Source organism: Montipora foliosa, chromosome 3 (genome assembly GCF_036669935.1).
Source record: "Montipora foliosa isolate CH-2021 chromosome 3, ASM3666993v2, whole genome shotgun sequence".
NCBI classification, from domain to species: Eukaryota; Metazoa; Cnidaria; class Anthozoa; order Scleractinia; family Acroporidae; genus Montipora; species Montipora foliosa.
The window spans coordinates 57,362,080-57,384,244 of record NC_090871.1 but is presented as its reverse complement, the minus strand read 5'-3'; the positions used below and the strand labels follow the sequence as shown (position 1 = coordinate 57,384,244).

The 22,165-nt window shown below is 39.9% G+C and overlaps 3 protein-coding genes across 5 annotated transcripts in view; 1 reads left to right on the top strand and 2 right to left on the bottom strand.

Moving 5' to 3' along the window:
* The window catches only part of LOC137997757 (uncharacterized), a 414,333-nt gene that overhangs the window by 215,579 nt on the left and 176,589 nt on the right, over positions 1-22,165 (top strand). The window lies entirely within an intron of this gene.
* LOC137997761 (uncharacterized) lies at positions 12,222-20,303 on the bottom strand. Its single transcript, XM_068843999.1, has 6 exons — positions 19,553-20,303; positions 19,241-19,420; positions 18,530-18,659; positions 17,725-18,320; positions 16,955-17,345; positions 12,222-16,158 (listed from the first exon to the last, which is right to left on the bottom strand). Exons 1-6 carry the CDS (start codon positions 20,087-20,089, stop codon positions 15,923-15,925), a joined length of 2,070 nt encoding a protein of 689 aa, XP_068700100.1. The 5' UTR covers positions 20,090-20,303; the 3' UTR covers positions 12,222-15,922.
* The window catches only part of LOC137997763 (uncharacterized), a 22,738-nt gene continuing 20,421 nt past the window's right edge, over positions 19,849-22,165 (bottom strand). Inside the window, exon 5 of one of the 2 annotated variants that reach the window (XR_011122573.1) lies at positions 19,849-19,969. The gene's annotated coding sequence lies outside the window, so the exon portion shown is untranslated. Of the gene's footprint in view, positions 19,970-20,923 lie in introns of those variants that run through there. The other variant, XM_068844002.1, reaches the window with a different exon arrangement.

The following is a 22,165-nucleotide window of genomic DNA, read 5'->3' as shown; positions in this document are numbered from 1 at the left end:
AACTTCAAGTACAGGTAAACTTCGGAAAATGGCGAGAGATTACCAGAAAGATACATTTGTAATATAACTTGAAGTTGTCTGTTGCAAAAACTCATTATTAATGTTACTAAATTTGCAAATGCAAACAAGGAAGCCCTATTAGCGGGTTCTCGGGATACGGGATCTTTCATTTATTTATTTTTTGGAATGAGACTTTATTTAAGTCCTACAGTTTTACTTCCTTCCTTAACTACGTTCACCCAAAAATTACAAGATCAGCCTTAAATCATCCGAAAAACTTATTACAGATCACAGTTCAACAACTTATCATCCTGGGCCAGTTGTTCAAAAGCCGATTAATGCTAATCTCAGGTTAAAAATGAACAAACGAGTTTTATTCTCTACTCCCAAATGCTGTTCAAGGCTGATATTCCGTGAAACTTTACATTAGAAGAAGTCAATAAGCAAAGGAAACTTTCACCAAAAAGTTTAAAACATGAAACAAAAGTTTACGCTAATCCTGGATTAAGGTAATCGGCTTTCGAACAACCGGGCCATGTATTCGAATTCCGGTTCCGTAATCCTGGTTTACTTTCTTGCAAACTGTTTAAATCTGCCGTGGCGAAGACAAGAAGACAACATGTGAACTCCATTTCTCAGAATGCTCAAAAATGTAAAATTCCGTAATTGCGCGTTCTATAGTCAAGTCCAAAGTTCTAGTTTTACAATTCCATAATCTTGATTTCAGTATTAGAGTAACTTGGTACCAAACGTTTCACAATAACTTGAAATCTCGTCAAGGAAAAAGCTTAAATCCAGTAGTCCAGTCTGGGTTGAAATCGCCAAAACTCTTTCTATTATCGATTCAAAACTCAACAAAAGCTACAAGTAGTAAATAGTTCTCACAAACTACAAAAGTTCGTCATGATTCTACACTCGAGCTGAAGACAAAACTATCAAACACGAAAACAAAAAACCCTAGTGATCGCTTCTCGAGAAAACACTGTCTAGTTACTGCACTACCACACGTACGCAATGCGCTCCTACTTTAAAAAATATCCCGTATCTCCTCAGTTCCCCCCCCCCCCCCATTCCCCAGCGAAAAATCCCATATCTCAACAGGAGATCCTGATCTCAACTATTTTTTTACCTAAGTTTTCCCGTGTCCTAATCGCTTTTCGGTCTTTTGGCTAAGATTAGTTTCTCGGCCAATGGCTACGGTCAAGTACCCATGTACTAACGTACGGTACTTTTGTCAGTGCCGTAAGGGGCAAGCACAGAACAGTTTCCGTTGTTTAAGAAAAACAACCGACACTGTTCTGGCACAGAGGGTAGGGTAATGCCCGTGGTTTACCAGGGAGGATGATAAAGATTCGGTCTGATCGACACCTAACTAACAACTGTGGTACACGATATTGTTTTGGTATCGTAAATCATTACAGTGTCATGGTAGATATCTTTGGTAGATACCCCCTGAGAAGACATGTGGTTCAGTAAAGTACTTAACGCAGAACGATTGAAGAAAATAAAAGCAAATCGAGAAACATTTAGCTTCAAGGCTGCCAAGTTGATCATTTACAACTTCTTTTTCACCACAAGCTTAAGCGTGTACTCTGAGTTTCTGACAGCTTTTCAAAACCAATTTGCATTGAAGTCAATCCCTTTCCAGCGGGGTTAGTAACTGGATAGGAGACGTCAAAAGATGCAACTTGCTGTCAGGAACATACGACCAAAAATTCTATTTTAATGCCCAAAAATGTGAACTATTAAAGCAAGGTACAGATTTTGTTAGCCTGCCTTACATGTATGCAAAACAAATATTGACGCAAAAGTAAATAAACAATGATATGTAGTTTTTAAGGAGAGCAGAAGGAACTTTTAGGAAGTGTCGATCGAGAATAAGACAATTTGCGAGATGAAGACATCATAAATTTTGTGCCACGAATATAATACAAGTTACCATCAGCGAAAAACATTTCGGGAGATTTTTGTACGTTCAATCTAAGTTCAATTTTTCTATCGTACTTTTGGTCGTACAAGTAAAATCACAAAATCGAAAGTGACATCGATTTTAGCGGCCGCCTGTGATCAAGTTACCTTGCGTGTTTAATACTGACAACTCACGAAACAAAGGATGCATCTGTGACAAAATGACGGCAAGACACCGGGTTTTTGTTAGTTTACTTTTTTTCTTTCAAGTTTTAATAAAGTTCGACAAGATACAAGTGCGAATTTAACACAAAGATCTCAATCGCTGATGTTAGACCAGGTGTCAGCTGAAGTTAAGCTCCTCCGAATGAGGTTAGTACTTGGATGGGGGACCGCTGCGAAGTCCCCGATACGGACATTTTTAAAACTTGATTTCATTTTTTATTTTTTTATTTTGTTTGGCCGTTGAAAGCTATTTTCTTATTTTCTTTCTACGTCAAAACGGCTGAACAAACCGGTTCCCAAGAAATGTTAGAGTATTCGTGCTATGAAAAATACTTCTAATGAAGTATTCGTTCGGTGCAAAATACCGTAATGTTCATAGCGGAACACACAAGTATAAGTACGAGGCAAGATCTAGAAATAACGTAGAAAATTCTTCTTACCTTTAAAGCTTGTCTTTCTCAAAGAAAAAAACATCTGTCCACGTTATCGAATATTTTAATACTGCTTTCCTCACTGCAACTGAACTGTGTCGCGGTGGCCTAGTGGTCTAACGCGCGCACATGAACGCGAAGCGCAGGAAAAGTATATGGTTTCTAAATGGGGTAGGGAAGTACGGATATACTGAAGGGTATAAAGGTAAATTCACCCGAGCTGAGCTTACAGGCTGTAATTCAATATCCGTGAGGTATGCACATTTGTGGCTACCAACAAAAAAAATAAAATTTGACACCAGCCCGGTTTTAAGACGTGGAATGCCGAATAATAAGACGAAATCTTAGAACATTGAAAACACGGACTTCCCGAAACTGTAAAATAAACTCCAAAAGGCACAAGAATACACCAGAGGCGAGTCATTTTTACTGGGTTGCCAAACCCAGTCGGAATCTCTGTTTCATTTCGTGGTTTTTTTTATTTTCCGTGTCGGGAAAAGGCTTGCCTGTCACTCCCCTGCTAAGTGTTGGCTTTGTGCATAGAGCCTTCTCAGCGTATTTTCATAGGATCTAGCGGGTAGTGGAAATGCGTAGATTTCTCTGGTGGACAAAGTAGAACGATTAACTTAACCGGCAATGGCGTCGAAAGTCATGTAACGCGAGTGGCGTTTTAGTGGATCTTTGAACAAAATATGCCCTTATTAAGCTCAATAATGGCAAGTCAATTGGATATTCAGGCGATGGAATCTTAAAAGCGACGAGTAATGGACTTCGACAACAATTTAACGCCCGTCGAGCCGAAATCAAAGTGAGCTGTATTTACCTGAAGTACATGGTAATTTAACACGATCGAGTTTCTTCTCTTCACGCACGCAATGAAATAGGAAGAGGTTTTCGCCTCTAAGAGCAAATATGTTGTTTGTTTCAATAAAATTTTCCCGGAAAAGGATTCTGTGGTATTTTCTGCCTTTGTGAATTATAATAGCATGTTGTGTATTGAATTTTCGAGCTTAAGGTTGAAATGTGATATCGGAGAAGTTTTTTAGTATTGCCCTGTAAGCAGGAAGGGTTCACAGGCCTGTTGGAAGCGTGCTTGAGTTTCAACAAAATGAGCCCCAAAATCAGTGAAGAATTGTGACACAGTTGAATAATAAAGTAGCTGCTATTTCCAAAATGATGGAATTACCTGGTAAGAATAAATAACGTGGTACGCGTCTTGGAGAGTAAATTTTGACTTTGCATAAACAAGACTTGGGCGATTGTGATCTTTGTTTTGACTTCGCTCATTTCATTGTCAAACTTTATAACACTTGACAGAAAAAGAAACTTACAAAAACCCGGTATCTTGCCATCATTTGACACAGATACTTCACTGTTTGGCGAGTAAACATGCCGTGGTAACTTCATCACGGCGCCCGCTGAATTCCGGCGAGGTCACTTTCGATTTTGCGATTTATTTGTGCAGCCAAAACGTACGACAACAAAATTGAACGTTGCAAAAATCCCCCAAAATGTTTGTCGCTGATCGTAACTTTTTATAATCTATATTCACGGTTCAAAATAAATGTTGTTTTCATGTCGTAAATATGTCATTCTCGAGCGATCGTCCTGGAAACTTCCTTCTGCTCTTTCTAAAAACTGTGTATCAATATTTATTTACTTCTGCATCAATATTAGTTTTTGCATAAAGCAAGCTAACAAAATCTGTACCTTGCTGAGTTTGCATTTGTTAGCGTTAATAGTATTTTCGGTCCGATGCTTCTGTTTTGTGAGGGGTATATTATTTTGGTCTCCCATCCAAACACTAACCCCGCCCAACAGGATTTAACTTCAGTGAACTTCGGTATTACAAAGCTGTCAGATGCTCAGAGGGCACGCTTAAACTTGTGGTGAAAAGAAGTTTATCAACATGTCAGCCCAGAAGCCAATGTTTCTCATTTCCCATTTATTTTCTTCAATCTTTCTGGGTTCAGTACTTTGCTAGTAACCACATGTCTTCTCAGACTATTTACCCAAGACTTCTACCATGGCACTAAAATGATAGACAATACCAAAACAATATCGTGCACTGTTAGAGCTACATATTACGCAAGGACAGATCTGTTTCGTCGTACGAACGTGTGAGGACCTGTGAGCCAAAGGGGCTCGTCTGGTATGACTTCTTAATGACCCCCCAACTTGAAAAAAATTGTCTGGAACAGTGCACGTACCACAGGCAACCCAGTGTACCCTCACGGAGGGTCTAGTTTTATTTCCCATACAAAGTCTTATAACGCGTTTAAATTCTCAACTGCTGTCTGTAGCGACGCGAGCTTGGGCTGCCTATGGTAATATATGCGGGGATTGCAGAAGAAGGTATTTTAGTTTCTGGCTACGCGGTACCCAGTGAGTAATATCTGCAAGAGAAGAAGTTGCCTTACTGGTAGTTGCTGGCTACGCGGTACGTGGTACGCAGTGAGTAATATATGAGAGAGAAGAAGGTATTTTAATACGCAGCGAGTAATGTATGGGAGAGAAGTTTCGAGTGGTAGCAATTAGTTTGTTTATTACAATTAAATGTTAACTCAAGCGTAGTTTTAAAATATTGACATGTATCCAGGGAAGTTTTTTAGACAATAAACTTTCAACGTAACAAATAGCGCGCGACGAAGGCCATGAGAAAAAAAAAAAGCCTTTTGTGCGCCCTGTATAACCACTAATGTTAACACACGTTAGAAAACAGTTCGCGGTTTTCATGAAATAAAATTAGTGTAATTGAAATGCCACCGCGGTCCGTGGTTCCGTAGTGCAAAACTGTGAATAATTGCCATTGAAGTCACAAAATTTACTGCCACCACGGTCCGCAGTCCTATTTACTTCACACGATCTCGTGAAAAGTGTAGTTAACCGAACGGTAAAATGAAGGCTAACATTTAATTTAAGAGTGCTTAAGCCTATTCACTGAAACGAGCGTTTTGGCGTAATCAGTAAACCATCTTCAAAGCATCTCGTGAAAAGTGTAGTTAACCTGACCGTAAACCGAAAGCTAAAAGAGTTCTTAGGCCTAATCACGGAAACAAGCACTTAGAAGTAATCAGTAAACGAGTAGTTCACCGAACAGTAAAGTGAAAGCTAAAATTTTAAGAGTGCCTTGGCCTAATCACGGAAAGAGCGCTTTGGCTTAATCAGCAAAGGAGCGCTATTTTCTTCACACGATCTCTTGAAAAGTGTAGTTAACCGAACCATAAACTGAAAGCTAAAATGTTGAAAAAGTGCTTAGGTAAGGTGTTTTCAATGGCGCGCAATTTTCACCTTCGAGCTTAAAGAACGAGGAATAGACACATTCTTTTGATGCTTGCGGAGCGTTGTATTAATAGATGAACATTGTTGGCCACAGGCATTTTTACAGTCCCGTCGTTTTAATGATGGCGATCGAGGTAATTTGCTTCACAGTCGATTATGGCTTAATTCACGAGTCACGTTTTTAGAACGAGAAATACTCTCTTGTACTGTTGCTGCGAATACGTTTCTCATTGCCTCAACCGCGTACCCGGCATAAAACATTAATCACGCCATTTTCAACTGGCAATTTATTGTTACTTGAATATATTACATAATACTTCACTTGAATTTATTAGTTTCTGTGTAAAGCGTAGCCGGCTACGAAGAACTTTGTTGGAGTGGCAGGGTATTCTGCAGTTAAGCCCATTTGTTCACTTAAGTGTAGAAGCACTCGCAAGCGTGTAATTCTATTTGTCGTCGTAGTGTAGAAGCTGCTCATTTTTAGCCTTGTGGGAAATCGAGAATGCTTTCGTTCGAGAGCTTTGTCACAAAAATAGAAACTTGGACAAGAAAACCGCGATAGAAGAGGAGCGTAATGGCAGTAAAACAAAACTAGTATATCAAAGTTTCTTACCTTTAGAAGTCTGCCGTTATAGTCTCTAGGCTATACCTGTCCCCGAGAATGCAAGCTAGTTCAGGTAAAGCGGAAATGACATGAGTTTGTGAAGGTTCACGGGAAGAAAGCAAAGTGGGTGCGGTGGTTGTGGGGGGCCGTGGCAATCAAAGCCCTGTCCAGGTCCATCCATTGGTGTCTGGAAAACCCGAATAACGAATAGCGAATAGTCACGAATAGTCGCGAATAATTAACAACTATTCACCGAAGTGGAGCTGGCTAGTGGTGGAAAGGTTACGTTTATACAAACGTTGGCCGTGTAGCCCTTATATTTTTTAAACAGAGTTAACTGAATACAGTGTTATGTGAGGTGCTAGATTTCTATCCCATATGAACCATGTGAGCGTTATAAACGTAACCTTTCCTTGTACTTGTACATGTTCATTGCCGTGACTTTAACATCTTCGGTTCCCACGGCCTGCTCCCGTCTGACCTTGTAGCTCAGTCGGTAGAGCGGCGGAGATCTAACCCGAGGGTCGTGGGTTCCGAATTCCCACCTTGGTCAGAGTTTTTCTCTGTCTTTGTGTGGGCCCATTTCCATCAGTAGGGCTAACGCTCGCATCTAGCACTTCACATTACACTCTATTCAGTTAACTCTGTTTAAAAAATATAAGTGCTACACGGCCAACGTTTGTATAAACGTAACCTTTCCTTGTACGCTACTAGAGGACTATTAGTAACGTTGGCTTTAGTTGCTCAGTTACATACATTGTACTTTAGCAGATGCATTCGCGAACATCTTGGCAAATAGGCAATTTGTTAATCGATGACAATCCACGATGTGGGATGCAAGATAAATCCTGAGTCATCATATCTTACAATCGCTATGTCCAGTCAGTCTTCTCAAGCTATGCGCTAAATTGGACATTGCGCATGCCCTCTGAAGCCAGGTACTATTCTGCCCTTCTGGGGAAATTCTTAACGCCATATAGTGATAGATAGCATGAATATTTTTTCCCTCTAACAATGGCAAATTATTTTCTTGGCAAGTCAACTCGTTCCTATTTTCAAGACACAAACCTCAGAAGTAGTCACCACTGGATCACAGCAGTTGCTGGTCGTCCTCACTACAACATCACCATCACAGTTATCGCAGATAACCAAAAGTCCGGGTTCGCCACCTACGCTTGCAAAAAGACATACAACTAAGGCAAATGTAACCCCGATACTCCATACCATGACATTTCTGGTGGGCCTGCTAACTTTGTTGAGGTTCGTCTGAACGGTCCGCAGGATTACGGAACAGTGACTGTCATCGTTCGAGGTGATGGGCGCTACAAGGATCTTAACAAGTATACCTTAGCTGCATCGGCTCCGTACTAAAGACAATTTAGCGTCCAGGCCTCGCTCTTCCAGCTGTGATGTGACAAGGCTAAGTTATTCCAAGCGTGACCACTCTCCCTGGAATTTGACGTTGTTTTGTTTGGACAACTGCAAACAGTGGGCTCAGCTGTTCCGTTCAAAAATTCCTCTTCTAAACACAAGGAAGTGTGCAAATGCCCCACCCACGAGACAAAACCAGAATGAACATTTTCTTGGAAAAACGGTAAAAATATAAAATCCAAGCACGACCAAAATTGCTTGAATGAGTATATTTTACTTAACAATATCATAAAAAAGGCACTTTGACTTCAACGTGACCTTTTAATATCGTATTGTTGGTCTTCAGAGCAGCAAAGTGAATGATATTCTACTCATATATTAGGAAAAAAATTAAATTCCCTATTGCCGGAGAAATTGAAATATCCCGACACCCCGAGCAAACCCTCTCCAATAAATGCCCGACCATTGGGAAGGACAAAATGTCAAATACCCGGAGAGGGGGGAGGGTGGTCACGCTTGCCTGACTGAGTCATTAAAGCTCATAGGATTGGGCTGAACTTTTATTTCTGTCAATTATCTTAGACTTCACGCATTATGTTTCTTCTTTCACTAAATATTAAAAGTAAACGCTCTGGAACATAACATTTACTAGTCTCCCTCGCAGCCGTTTTTAGTCTCGTCACGCAATGTCCTTCCTCCTGTGGGAGAAGCGTTGCGTGACGAGACTAAAAACGGCTGCGAGGAAGACTATACATTTACGTCACTGTCTTTAATCTCCCTTTTTCAGCAGAATTCTGTTAAATCTTACCGCCAATCCCAATTTCCTGTTGTTGCGAATATTGGTGGTCATTTTGCAATAGTTTTGCTCTAGTTGGACAACGCACTGTAAAGTTGAAAGCATTGAAATATTACTATTTCCTTGAGGAGTCCTGAGTACTAGAGTGAATAAAGGAAAATTCGATTTGAATCCCGGGGGGCGGAGGAAGTACTTTAGGAATTTCTGGGTGGGAATGTGCCGCTGGGACCCTGGAACCCTTAGCCTATACCAGAGCTAGTTCAGCTGAATTTCGCTACCCTATACTAGAGTAAACTCCCACCGATTTCCGTCTAAATACCGATACTTGACAGTTAATAATATGCAGAAGTGTTTCATGATAGCCATTTATCGACACTGTTGAGGCTGAGTTGCGTAAACTTAAACTTTGCCGACTCGATTCTTTTATATTTTTGAGCGGGAATTTCTGGTTTCCTTAGTCTTGATAAAATCTCCAAGCGACTGGTCAGTTTCGTGAAAAATGATACCCTGTTCTAGACTTAAACGCTCTGATTTATATACCCTATGCTAGAGTAAACTGCTTGAAAACCATACCCTTCACAGCGGCACATACCTATATAGCCCATATATGGCAGTACCCCCCCTCCCCCGGGATTTGAATACGCTACGTATAAATGGTAATATATTTGAATCCGGAAAGAATAAGTTCCGGATTCAAAAATATACAGATACGTGGAATAAAAAGCCAAGTAAAAAATGGAAAAGGATTACATCCACATAAAAACTGTTAACATTAGCCAACGTCTTTCTTCATTTATTGAACGCTAAATTATGCTCTACATTAATCTTCAACATTCATTTCAATTTTCTTTTTGTAAACCGAAGCCTTAGTATAGTAGGCTACCAGAACATGCGGGAGGAATACACGTATATATCTCCCTTCAGGGTATGAGTATTTCTGAGCAGTTTACCATGGATCAGTGTCACATAAAAACCGCAAGCAATAAGCTAGGATAAGCAACTATTGCCAATTTTAAAGGTCCACCTTCAACTGACAGGCCGTGCATGCCGTGGAACAATTCCAGCCAAAGATCAATCAGATTGCTGCGATAAGCAATGCGAATTTCCATAACAAAAACTAACGGTCGAAAAGTTTGTCGGTCAAAGGTGGGCCTTTAAGTACTAAATTTTCATCTGTGATTCTACCACTTAAAATTACTGGAAAATTAGTAGCCCACCTATTTTAAAGGATTATTCAATAAACCCGAGCGCTAGATTGTGCTATATATTTATCGCTCTAATATTTAGATATGTCTGTTGTCACCTTAATGCCCTGAGTGAAATACGTTGATTTCCTATGTAAATTCACGACTCATACACAAGAGTGCGTGTGCAGCTCGAACTAGGAGCCGAGTGATTTAATGCCGTCCTACAAAGGTACACAGAACATTACACGACTAGTCACAACTAAATCGCCACTCAGGCGACAAAATTTTTGTGCCGGCGCCTGATATAAAAGCCAAAAAACCCAGTGGGAAAAAATGGGAACGTATTCCCCAACCAAAAGCAGGCGTACCAACCTCTGGGGGTTAGCGGTAAAACGACCTAAAGCCCGGTTCACACTACAGAAATTTTTTGGCACGGCTCGGGTGAAATTGGCACGGGTCCCAAAAAAAAGGTTCGCCTCGGATAAAATTTGCAGTGTAAACAACCTGTCAGTACCAAATTTCATTCGTGCCGAACCAAAATTCTTACCCTTGCTGGGACCTTCGGCGAGGTAGTCCGAGCACGGGTGAAAATGGTACGGGTGCTGAAAAAATAGGCACGGTTCGGATAGAACAAGTGGTGTAAACACTTTAAAGGGTCAAATTTGAGCCTTAATTGATATAGGCTAGCGGGTTTTTTTTTGCGTATATTTCAAGATGGCTGCTCATTCTCCACCAAAATCTAACCTGAATATCAGGCCTTTCTTAGCAACAGTGTAGGGGTAGGGAGGAATTGGAGAGAAATCACCTTCGAGATTGGTGGTAAATAGGTCTCTGTTGGGAGATTCATCAGGCTGCTAATTTCATCTTCGACTACCGAGTATTTGTCGAAAAAAAGTGATCGCTTTGACAGAGGTCTGTTTTCAGGTTCTTGAGCTGTAGCTCCTAACGGGTTTTCCTTCAGACGCTTAGCCTTCGGAGTGACTCCAGTCGGGGATCGCTGGTGTCGAGCTGAATATCTTTCTCTCGTAGGAGTTCGTGGACCGCTTTCCTTTGCCTTTTCTACTGCCGAATCCACCACAAACGCCTTTTTTAACTCCACGAACAGTTTGTAGCAATTGACAACCTTCCTCGCACATTTCTTGCAAACAGAGCAGCTGCCATCATGCGAGACAATAATCTTCAAATCGAGTAGTAATTGGGCAAGAATTACTGGCTTTCCACACAAAACGTTGCAAAACTCTTTGTTACAGGTTTCCAAAAACAGTGGAACTGTAGCGACACTAGTCCCGTATTTTTGCAACAAAATTTCACGACAAATTCTGCAAAAACTCTCGGAAACCATTGGAAAAAATTTTTTTGCCCGTTTCCCGCCGTTGCGGAAAATTCGCGCGCTCTTTGATACATGGAAGTTCAACTGACAACCGGAAATGAATATGATTGGTTGATACATTCAGTGACGCGTATCATGATGCGAGGGGGTGGAAAACTGAAATACAAGCGTCTGTGTCAGGCTTTTCTCTCCGCTTCTTCCCGATCTGCCAAGAAAAAACAAGAAAAAGAAAAGAAAAGCCTGATACTCAGGTTAACCAAAATCCCGCGGACGTTCTTGATTATAATTGAACTGCGCATGTCTACAAGAGAACTTACCCGGGCCCAAAAATTTTGGCACGGTATTTTTGATACGGTAAAAATGGTGTAGTGTAAACAAAGTTTGCCGAGCTCTTTTTAGGCACCCGTGCCAATTTCACACGAAAATTTTCTGTTGTGTAAACCGGGCTTAAATTACATGCGAAAAGAATCATTGTAAAACTTGAAAAGTTCAAGCGCTGAGATGAATGTATTACAAATGTCAAACCTTATATTCGCCATATAACAAAAGGCTGAATCAACGCCATAGCGGCTCACGTGTTAACGTACCAATGGGAAAATAAAAACATTCTTTGTCACTTCCATTTACAGTTTAGTTCGCTGAATACATATACATTCCGACTTCCTACTTACCAAAAAAAGCGTGAATTTAATTCTTGTTCGCGAATTATCGCGATGACCGGACATTTTTTATTTTACATGATTACTTTAACATGTGGGGCTCTGCAATTCTGTAGCACTAAAACACAAATTTAGGTATCGCATACTATGGTGGGTGATTACCGTCATAATTCAATTTTTGATTTTCTGACGTGTTATTACATTTTGCATTGTAATGAATTTTTGTCTATTTTGGATTTTATGTTGGTTTGGTCAATTTTCTGACAGAATTCAGAAATTTTTCTCTAATCAAATTTTCGGATAACCTGAACTTTCTGTTGATTTGAATTTTCGGGTTGTGTCAGTTTTCGGGGAGCTTTTCGATTTTCCGACTAGTTTTGAATACTTTACATCTCTGATTCGTTTCTGGTGAATTTTCTGCCAGTAGTCCTAATTTTTCAATAGGCCACTTGCACTAAGAGGTCATGTGACATCGTTTTTATGAAAATGAAAGTTACATGATTTTGCCTTCGAAACACTATTAGTGGGTCATCTCTTAAACAAAATAATAGTGATTTGGTTTTTCAAACCCGCGCCATTTGCTTAAAATGAGAAAATCCGTAGCTGGTCACGTGACCCAAACTTGATTTTTTAAAATTATGAATTACCGCTTTCTGATACAAATTTTGCACTTGAACTACAAGGAAAATGTTGAAAAGATGATGTGGTAACGTTTATGGCACATCTGAACTCAACTATCAAACATTTAACAAGATATGAGCAAAAAGTAGTTTTGGCCGCCATGTTGGAGGGCAAGAGTATGCCCTCCAACATGGCGGCCAAGACAAATCATGCTACTTTGTTGAAAAATCAAAGTACCATAAAATATCTCCCTTAAATGCGTTTCCTCTCAAATTTCGCGTGTAAGATAATTTTTATGTGTTCTGTCAATTTTTGGCAACAGCAAGATTACAACTCACTGTTTAAGGGAAGCATTGGTCACGTGACCTCTTAGTGCAAGTGGCCTATTTTCGGCTACAACTTTTCTCGAGTTGGCCTGGTGACTACGAGACACCAGGTCGAGGTAATATACCGTGTTGATCCAAGATGGCGGATAGAGTGATGGCGTTAAGCTACTTGCGAGAGCTTTTACTTAATATCATTCGGGAAATTAGAGGAGGAGGCCTTGACCCAAATACAGTGGATGCCTTACACTTTAGGCTGGATTGGCTGCATGGTTTAATAGCTCGTCTTGTTCATTTGTATGGAATCGATGAACAAATTGTGAACCTAATTAGGGGTGCACGGGATTGCCTTTTTGCAACTCAGGATATTTTTGGTTTCATCACCAGCTACTGCCTTTACTGGACAACGTGGACGTCCAAGATATTCAATTCCCAGAGATCAGCTCGATTTTCTGATTGGCAGATGCTTTTCTGTCGTCGATATTGCAACTTTGCTAGGTGGCAGTGTTCGGACTTTTGAAAGACGCTTGTTCCAATTTGGGTTGAGTGTGAGATTAACATACTCAAACATAGACAACGGAGAACTCGACCAGCTGATTCAAAACATCCTAGCAGAGTTCCTTAACACCGGGTACAGGCGAATGACTGGATTTCTGAGGAGTAGAGGTTTGAGAATGCAACAGTGCAGAATAAGAGAAGCAATGCGGAGGGTCAATCCAGCTGGGGTCCTTCTACGGTCACTCGAGCTTAGGACAATACACCGACGACGGTACCAAGTATATGGACCACTTGCGTTGTGGCATATAGATGGTAATCATAAGCTAATAAGGTATCATACCCTTATTAATTAATTAGTGATTGTAATGTCAATTGTTCTTCTTCATTGCCAGTATTTGATTAGGTTATTTCTATCAGGAGAATGAAAACCACCACTTATCCCTCTCTCAGTTCATTTATTCACTTGTGCATTGTCTACTTACCCATATTTCTATGCATCATTTCCATTCTCTCTGCTTACTCAACTAGAACTTCTTGATAGTATGGGAGATGTTATTGATGTTATGAAATTGTTGAGTGAAATTTGCTTTACATAATATCTCACTTGGAAATTATGTGGTTATTTGTGAGGATTTAAGTGTCTAAGCGTTGAAAGGTATGTGTATACGTCATAAGAAATCAGTAGGATAATTTATGGCTGAAAACACTGCTTCCAGTGTTGACATTGGTGATAGACATTCCTTAAAAACTCTTTGAAATCCAATCAGTGCTTAAATTCAGTTAAAAAGCACAGGTTAGATTTCAAAACGTTTTTTTAAGGGATTATTGATTACTTGTTTTTGACATCTTCAGGTGGAGGTTTGTAATACATGGAGGAATCGATGGTTTCAGCAGAATGATTGTGTTTTTGCAATGTAGCACAAACAACCGTGCTTCCACTGTGTGCAGACTATTTCAAAATGCAGTGCAGACTTACGGGCTGCCTTCAAGGGTCAGATCTGATAAAGGTAGAGAGAACTGTGATGTTGCATGGTTCATGCTGTCGCATCCTTTAAGAGGACCAAACCGAGGAAGTCACATTGCTGGTAGAAGTGTGCACAACCAGCGTATTGAGCGACTGTGGCGAGATTTGTATACTGGGTGCACATATGTTTTTTACCAGTTATTTTGCCATATGGAGTAGTGCTTACTTTTAGATCCTTCCAATGAAGTTCATATATTTGCATTACATTTTGTCTACTTGCCAAGAATCAACAGGCACCTAAGAATATTTTCCTCAGGGCACAACAATGGACCCATTAGCACAGAAAGAAATATGACACCTGTGCAGTTGTGGGTCAATGGTTTGATGCAAATACAAGGATCAAATCACAGAGTAGTACAGGAGCTGCGCCAAAGAGTAAGTAATTTCTTACATCACTGAGTGTCTTACCTGGGTTTCCAATGCCAAGACGAGACTTGAAAGAATCTGTAGCAGGAACTTTTAGGACAGATTTGAGGTGTTGGATACCTTTTTGAAACATTCCCTGAGTGTTAGATATATATGCTCAAACAAGAAATTAAAGACCAAAGAAAGAAAGAAAGAAATTGGCCAAAATGTTACCTCAGTATAGAGTACATGTATATAAGATATGACGTATCAAATGTGAGAGACTGTTTCATTACCATATCCAAAAATATGATGGGCAGCAGATTATTTTTGACAAAATTCAAGGTGTTTGGATAGCCGATGAAACACAGTCTCAAGTGTTTGATATATCTTCTCAATTGAAAGAGGAACTGAGGAGTAAACAGGGAAATTAAACTGCAAAAATTGTGCCAATCAGGACCAGGTTTGCAAACCACCATCAATTCTCTTTGTTTTACGTTGATGAATTATTAATGAGTTTGAGAATTAACCAGTACAACCTCAATAGATGACAGCAACTGATAAGTTTGTCTTTTAAACAGGCGGACATTGAAGATTATGGCATTGATTGGGAAGGTCCAGCACCCTCTGAGGCATGGAATGGTCCTCTTTGCAGTACAGAAGAGTCAGTAGTCATACCACAGACCTCACTGCCATTTTCTTTGAAGACATATGTGGAACTGGCTAGAACAATAGATCCTTGCCAATATTCAGAATTTCAAGGTGTAGACGTATATATTCAAACCTTAACTTTTATTGAAAGAATACACTAGCTGTTCACCCACCAGTTGTACAAATGTTATTCACTGTCAAGAATATAAAAGTGCAGTTTAATATTTAAGGGGATAATATTCTTGTAATACCCTACATGAATCGGCACTCTTTTGTTCAAAGTCTTGTGGTCAAAGGAACAAGTCCATCAAGCTCAGACATCAAAAGGACTGTGGTTCCCAATGGCCTGTTTTGGGAAATTAAGTAGTAAATACAATAAAAACATCCAACTGATGATGAAACAGACAGCTTTGCTTTATTTCCAAGACAAAATTTCACCTTACAAAAGCACAAATGGATATTTGCTATGTATCAGAATCTTTCTCAAAAAACATAGGTACCCTGTGCAATCTTCATTCTAAAATATTCAGAACACATGTTTGTGCAAGATTGTACCATTTCAATAACAGAACTATAATAACAACAACTGAGATTAATGGGGACTAAGATTGACTGGCCTGTGGCCAGTTAAGTTGCAGGCTATACACTGATGCCTGTTAAGGCTGTTTTAGAGTGAGTAATATCCTCTTGATCCATACTTTAAGGCTTTTGACAAGGAACTCTTCAGAGTCGCATAATCTGTGTGAGAAGAATTAACGATAAGCCTGTTGAAACAGGCTTTACTTTCAGCAAGGCTTGTTTGTGTACCCTGGTCATCTAGTTGTACCCACAGTTTCTCTCCATGGGGTGGCAACATTTCCCATCCTGTCCAGAAGGCCATTAGGTCACGCAGACCTGCCCCAGCTGTAATAAAAGCAAAGAGACACTCAGTTCCCTACTATAAAGAGTGTTTTATTTTTTTTCAATAGACAGCTTCCAACAAAAACGAGAGGCTGGAAACAAACAACACTTAATCCAAATATCTCATGGTTTAGATTTATCTTTGGTTGTAACTTTTGGAAACCAGCATGATTCTTTTTTTTTTTTCTTTTTTTTTTTTGTTTGTTTCCTAACTGTCTTAGTCTGAAACAAAGGGAGATAAAAGTCAAACTGGTTCAATACACATGAAATAACAGCTGTACATACAGGGAAAAAGTGGGACTTTTTTTAGGCTGCTGCCTAAGAAAATTTTCCGGGACCCCTTCGGGCTTCCGACATTAAGAGTTAGTAGCCCGAGTCATTTTTTCAATAGCACAGACTTAATCAATTCCAGCAGGGATCACATTAAAAGAAAATGAGAATGAATCAAGTAAGGCGCCCGGTCGGGCTACTTCTTCAGAAATTTGGTCGCCCATGCTCACAAATAAGGCGCCCCAAGCGACTGTTAGGCACCAGCCTTGGCCTTACATGTACTTTTCACTCAAGGAAACCACATCAAATAAACATCAACATCATTGCAAAGGTCATGGGATAACAGTGGAATCCACATAACCTCCAAGGGAAACGGAAGTTGGTTCGAAAAATCACAGAGTTTGAGAAATAGAGGGTAAAATGACAGTGTTTGACTTTGGGAGTGAAACCACTTTTGGTTCAAGTTGTCTGAAGGTTTGAAAAATTGAGGGTTAGAGAAATTGGCATTCCACTGCAACATCATTTTTACCTTCTGCGTTTTGGCTGATTTCATCAAGAAACTGATAGAGGAAATGCAAAATAACTTGGCCTTGAGGGTGTTTGTCATTTTCAAGACTGATCCTACTCCTGACCTCCATCTTGTCAATAACTGCCTCAGCTTGCCGCGGAAAGACAGCTGTTGCCATTGAGTCATGGACTTTTAAGTACTCTATAAGGCCAAGTTCATTCATACCAGAAGCCAAGTCAGTCAGTTCTTGATGCCGTTTTTCAATGACATTATACACGAGTAACTGTTGTAGAGCAAAGTGTTTTTGTTTCCCTGTTAATGGTACTTGAAGCACAGCAGCTTCATCCCGATATGGCAGCAAGAAGACTTTTAGCTCATCTGATGGTTCTTTATCATTGTCCATATTGGATAACTGCAGAAACAAAAATCGCACAGTAACAATAATTGTAAACAAAAAATAAATATAAACTCACAGAAAAAAAGTGAAATGAGTAAACATTCCACCAAAGATGCTCAGAGTAGTGGTAGAGTGGTGCAGGTGGTCACTTGCACTTCTTGAATTTGCATAATGTTATGTTACTAGAAATTGCTCTTTAAAACATTAACACATGTTCACTTATGAGGGGTGGTCAGTGTGGGAGGTTTAGCTGTGCTTACAACCAGGCCAAAGACACTCCTTCATCCTATTTGTGTTGACACTGTACATAACTACTTCAAACCATGAAAAAAAAAGGAACATGGGACCCATAACTAATCCATAATAATTATTGTTACATAAGTGGTGTACTTACCTCCTTTAAGGCTTCCCTTAGGTCATAGTCTGGTACATCATCTATGGTTACTGCACTGATACTATTTTGACACCAGAACTGAACAACTGCTGCCGAGAGTCCAAATAAGGGAGGACCTCCATGTAGGAAGGAGTGGGCGATCATTCTGCCAACACTTGTATAAAATCCTGCATTGCGAAGGAGAGCATTGGGGATAGGAAGTTTGTGGTCTTCCTCACCTTCAAATACTTGTGTCAGTTTTCCCAGCCCCTCTCCATCAAGTGGAAAGCCATCATGAAGAAATGCCATGAGTGTACTGAAGAACTCTCTCACTGGACCTTCCCCTACTGCTACTTCATTCTCGAATTTCACCCTCAATGTTGAGTTAAGCCCTGGATTTGGTTTCTTATAGATGGCCAGGACATCAGCTGAGAACTCCTCGTTCATGCGATTAACGTATATTCTCATTGGGGGGGCGTTCTCATTTAGAGTCTGCTGCCTGTACGTAACAATAGGATCCTTTGGTTCATCCACATCAAAGGTGGGTAGCAGAAGTTCATCATCACTTGCATTATTGCATTGATCATCACTGCTTTGATTTGGCATACTGGTACTGGCTGTGGTTTAAAAAAAATACTAATATGAGATACAACACATGCTCACATTGTTCAGTAGGTGTATAGATGAGAGGGGTGGGGGCTAAAACAGTTGACTTTTATTCCAGGTACAGCTGTAATAACAAAATCTCCATTTCCTTTACTGGATTACAAAAAATCAATATTCAACATTGACATTTGTATGATTCTGACACCTACGATTACCTTACCAGGCCAATGGATGAGTCTAGAAGCAGCCACACTTGCATTCCCTCCACTTGCAGTCAGTGTGTTGTTAATTACATTGCCACTTATGTCAGGAAAAAGAGCACTCAATTCTACCAAAGCAGCATCATTCAGCTGAACACAAATGAAAATGTGAAAAGTCATTAATTATACTAAATTGACAATTTTGTACTCAGAAGAAAATGTACCATAATAATTGTTAGTATCAGGCATATAGCTCATCCTAATTGCTCATAACCAACATATTAACCAATATATGGACTTTCAACACTTGAGAAAGTACTTCTTTGAAAAAGTAGGACATATGACTGTATGCACTCTTCTTTTCAAGCAAGGACATTTTCATGACTGTTTGCAGTCTTATTCTCACTCTTATTTTCAACAACTAAAAAAATCTAACTACAATTAACTCATAACTCTACTTTGAATTGCTAATGCATAAAGAAAGGAGTGTCTTCAGTAAATTAGAGTGATGATTTTTATTGAACCTGTGAAACAACATTTCACAATGTGTGCTTCACTGTCAAAAGTAATCAGATAGTGCATAATGATTTGTCTACTAACTTCATGAATTTAACAGGCGAAGTAAAAACACAACAGAACAGTTAGAAAACTACCACCCCCCCCCCCCCCTCCCCCTTCAACCAGCACAAACATGACATTAATTTCTAGTCCCTAAGAAAGAAATAGATTACCCCAGGAGAATCGGACATTTCAAAGGTAGTTCTCTGTGCTGTAGTGGCATCTACTTCACCATTGACTTCCTCTCTGTTGCATGACTGCTGATAGGACCTGACTTCAGTCACCTTGAGCTGCAACCCACATATTGTACAGTTCACTTGAGGGACACTTGAATTTTCTTGTGCTGTAGAAGCCTACAAATAATAGTGCACAATGCCAGTCTTATTATTTTTTTGGAGGTGAATAAATAAAATATCATTTCGAGAGATTGTAGCGATGATTCACCCCTGCAATTTTTTTGCCCAAAAAATGCCATTCGCACCTACCATATCAGTTGAAACTGGGGAAATATCTAATTCCACTTGCAATGGCCGTATATAGGCCAGGGCTTGTCCAAGACCCGCCTGATCCCTTAGGTAAGGTACAGAGTATCCTGTTGCTGGTGGTGATACAAAGGCTAGACTGCTACCAATTCCACTCCTCAATATTTCAAATCCACCGCCAGCTTTAAGCTTAGGGTATGCAGCTTCCAACTTCTTGCTGACCTCTATTGCCTGGTCTTTGTTACCAAAAACCACCTTTTTTCTGCCTAAGCCAGCGGTTTGCAATTCAAGTTTTTGAGACTTGACAGGCACTTGATCCTGTTGAGGACTGGCTAGACAAAAAAAGTCGCGTGTCCATGTCTCTTTGGGTCTAAAGTAAGGACTTCGCCGGCTTCCCCGCTTTGGTGGCCGTGAGGATTTCTGTACACGAGAAAGTGATGAACTTGTAGTTGCCGCATATGGCGAGAAAAGGTTTCTGAAATCTGCCATAACTGCCGCGTCGCGGTCTGGTGTAGGAATGGGAGGAATGGTATTTTTCATTTTCACTTAATTCGCTTGATGATAGAATTTCCGTTGCCTGTCGAAGGAGATTTATTGCACGGGAGAAATTGTTTGTTGTAGGCTCCCGATCAGCCATCTTTGAACTAACACAGGAAATCCTCTGTGGCGGGAACTATCTTACCTCGACCTGGTGTCTCGTAGTCACCAGGCTAACTCGAGAAAAGTTGTAGCCGAAAATTGAATGTATCCGAAAATTAGGACTACTGGCAGAAAATTCAACAGAAACGAATCGGAGATGTAAAGTATTCAAAACTAGTCGGAAAATCGAAAACCTCCCCGAAAACTGACACAAACCGAAAATTCAAATCAACAGAAAGTTCAGGTTATCCGAAAATTTGATTAGAGAAAAATTTCTGAATTCTGTCAGAAAATTGACAAAACCAACATAAAATCCAAAACAGACAAAAATTCATTACAATGCTAAATGTAATAACACGTCAGAAAATCAAAAATTGAATTATGACGGTAATCACCCACCATAGCATACACCTAATTGCAATAACGTTGTCTTAGAAAAATGAAAAAGGGAAAAAGCCAACTGAATAGGATTTGAATTACTTAGGCTATAATTAAGCACATTCTCAGGTTGGATTCATTTACAGCCGTTGCATTTCCCCGGAATCTTTTTTATTGTTTACCAGCTTTAGAACAATAGCAAATTCCAACAGGCAAATACGACGTTCATGCGTGGATGCTGCAAATGAATTCGTTGGGCTTATTAGCCTAATTAATTCAAATCCAATTCAGTTGGCTTTTTCCCTTTTTCATTTTTATATGACAACGTTTTTGCAATTGGGTGTAAATATTCTTAGTCTTTGGCCATTACAACTTAATCAAACAGCGGCTACAAACATAATGATAACGTCAAACATCGAGACAAAAGTCAAGTCAAAAGTAAAATGCGCTTTATTATTATGTTTGTAGCCGCTGTTTGTTTTATGTCTTTGATTAAATATCGCATACCTCAGTCTCTTTGCCGGTGAGGACGATGATCCCTAATCCGGCACAAATCAAAAGACGAGTACACGCCGGTTTGCGTCTGTGCTACCTTGCGTAGCTGGCAGAATGAAGTTTCGTGGCGGAGTTGTGGACACGCGAAATAAAGCGAAGCCGTGATCAGAATGGGGAGGAGGACTTTGTTCCGCGCGCCTACAATACCGCCAGCTACGCAGGCTACGTCCGTGCAGACATCCCGCTAATCAATACTAATTAATAATTAATAATTTTGCCAATATAGGAAGAATAAACAAAACACAAACCAAAGTGGAATAATAAAGATCACCACGATATTATCTCAGTGGATCCCCTCCCACAAGGTTGAGAAAAATGCAGTAAAAATCCGGCCATAAACCCTCTGTTTACATTTTTTCAAAAGGCTATTATAGTGGAGTTATTATTAATAGACCTAATAGATAGCAGATATGGCGGCCATTTTGCTTTCTATCGTTTCGAAAGACTATGTGATGCTCAGGGGGCAAATACATGGGCATCCCATAATAGCTATTTGAAACAATAGAATTCAAAACGGCCACTGTATCTGCAAAAACGTCTACTTTAGGGAGAAGGGAGGAGAGGGATAGGGTATCAATGTTAGGAATTTGCGTTAGGGGATGTTGAGAGTGTCACAATTGTTGACAGTTTGTGAAGTGCACAAGAACACCGGATGATAAAACTCTTTAAACTTCTCGACATGAAACACAAAGCAAGTGCTACAGTCATTACAGTCATGAACGCCTCTGAGGATACTCTTATGACATAAATATACAAAGCAAGCTCTTCAATAGGGGGCTTGCATTCAGAAGCTGCATTTAGAGTTAGTCAAAATCTAAATATAAGATCATGGGCTTACATCCGGGGAAAAGGAGGAGTGGTGAGGCTCCGAAGGATTCTTCTGTCTGAGATTTGGGGGTAATTTGGGAGGGGGAGCTTATTGTCGGAATTTTACTGTACTGAGAGTCAACTTAGTTTTTCTATGTACTCACCAATTCAACTGCTGTGAATTTAACACATGTTCTTCCTTAATTATCAAGTACATTTTAAAGATCTATAGCTCAC

Excerpts from the sequence above, each read along its gene's own strand:
- LOC137997761 (XM_068843999.1), bottom strand. The coding sequence starts at position 20,089 with ATGAAAAATACCATTCCTCCCATTCCTACACCAGACCGCGACGCGGCA. Across the intron at positions 19,421-19,552 it reads CCCCAGTTTCAACTGATATG|GCTTCTACAGCACAAGAAAA; the intron begins GTAGGTGCGAAT and ends TATTATTTGTAG. Across the intron at positions 18,321-18,529 it reads TAGACTCATCCATTGGCCTG|CCAGTACCAGTATGCCAAAT; the intron begins GTAAGGTAATCG and ends TTTAAACCACAG.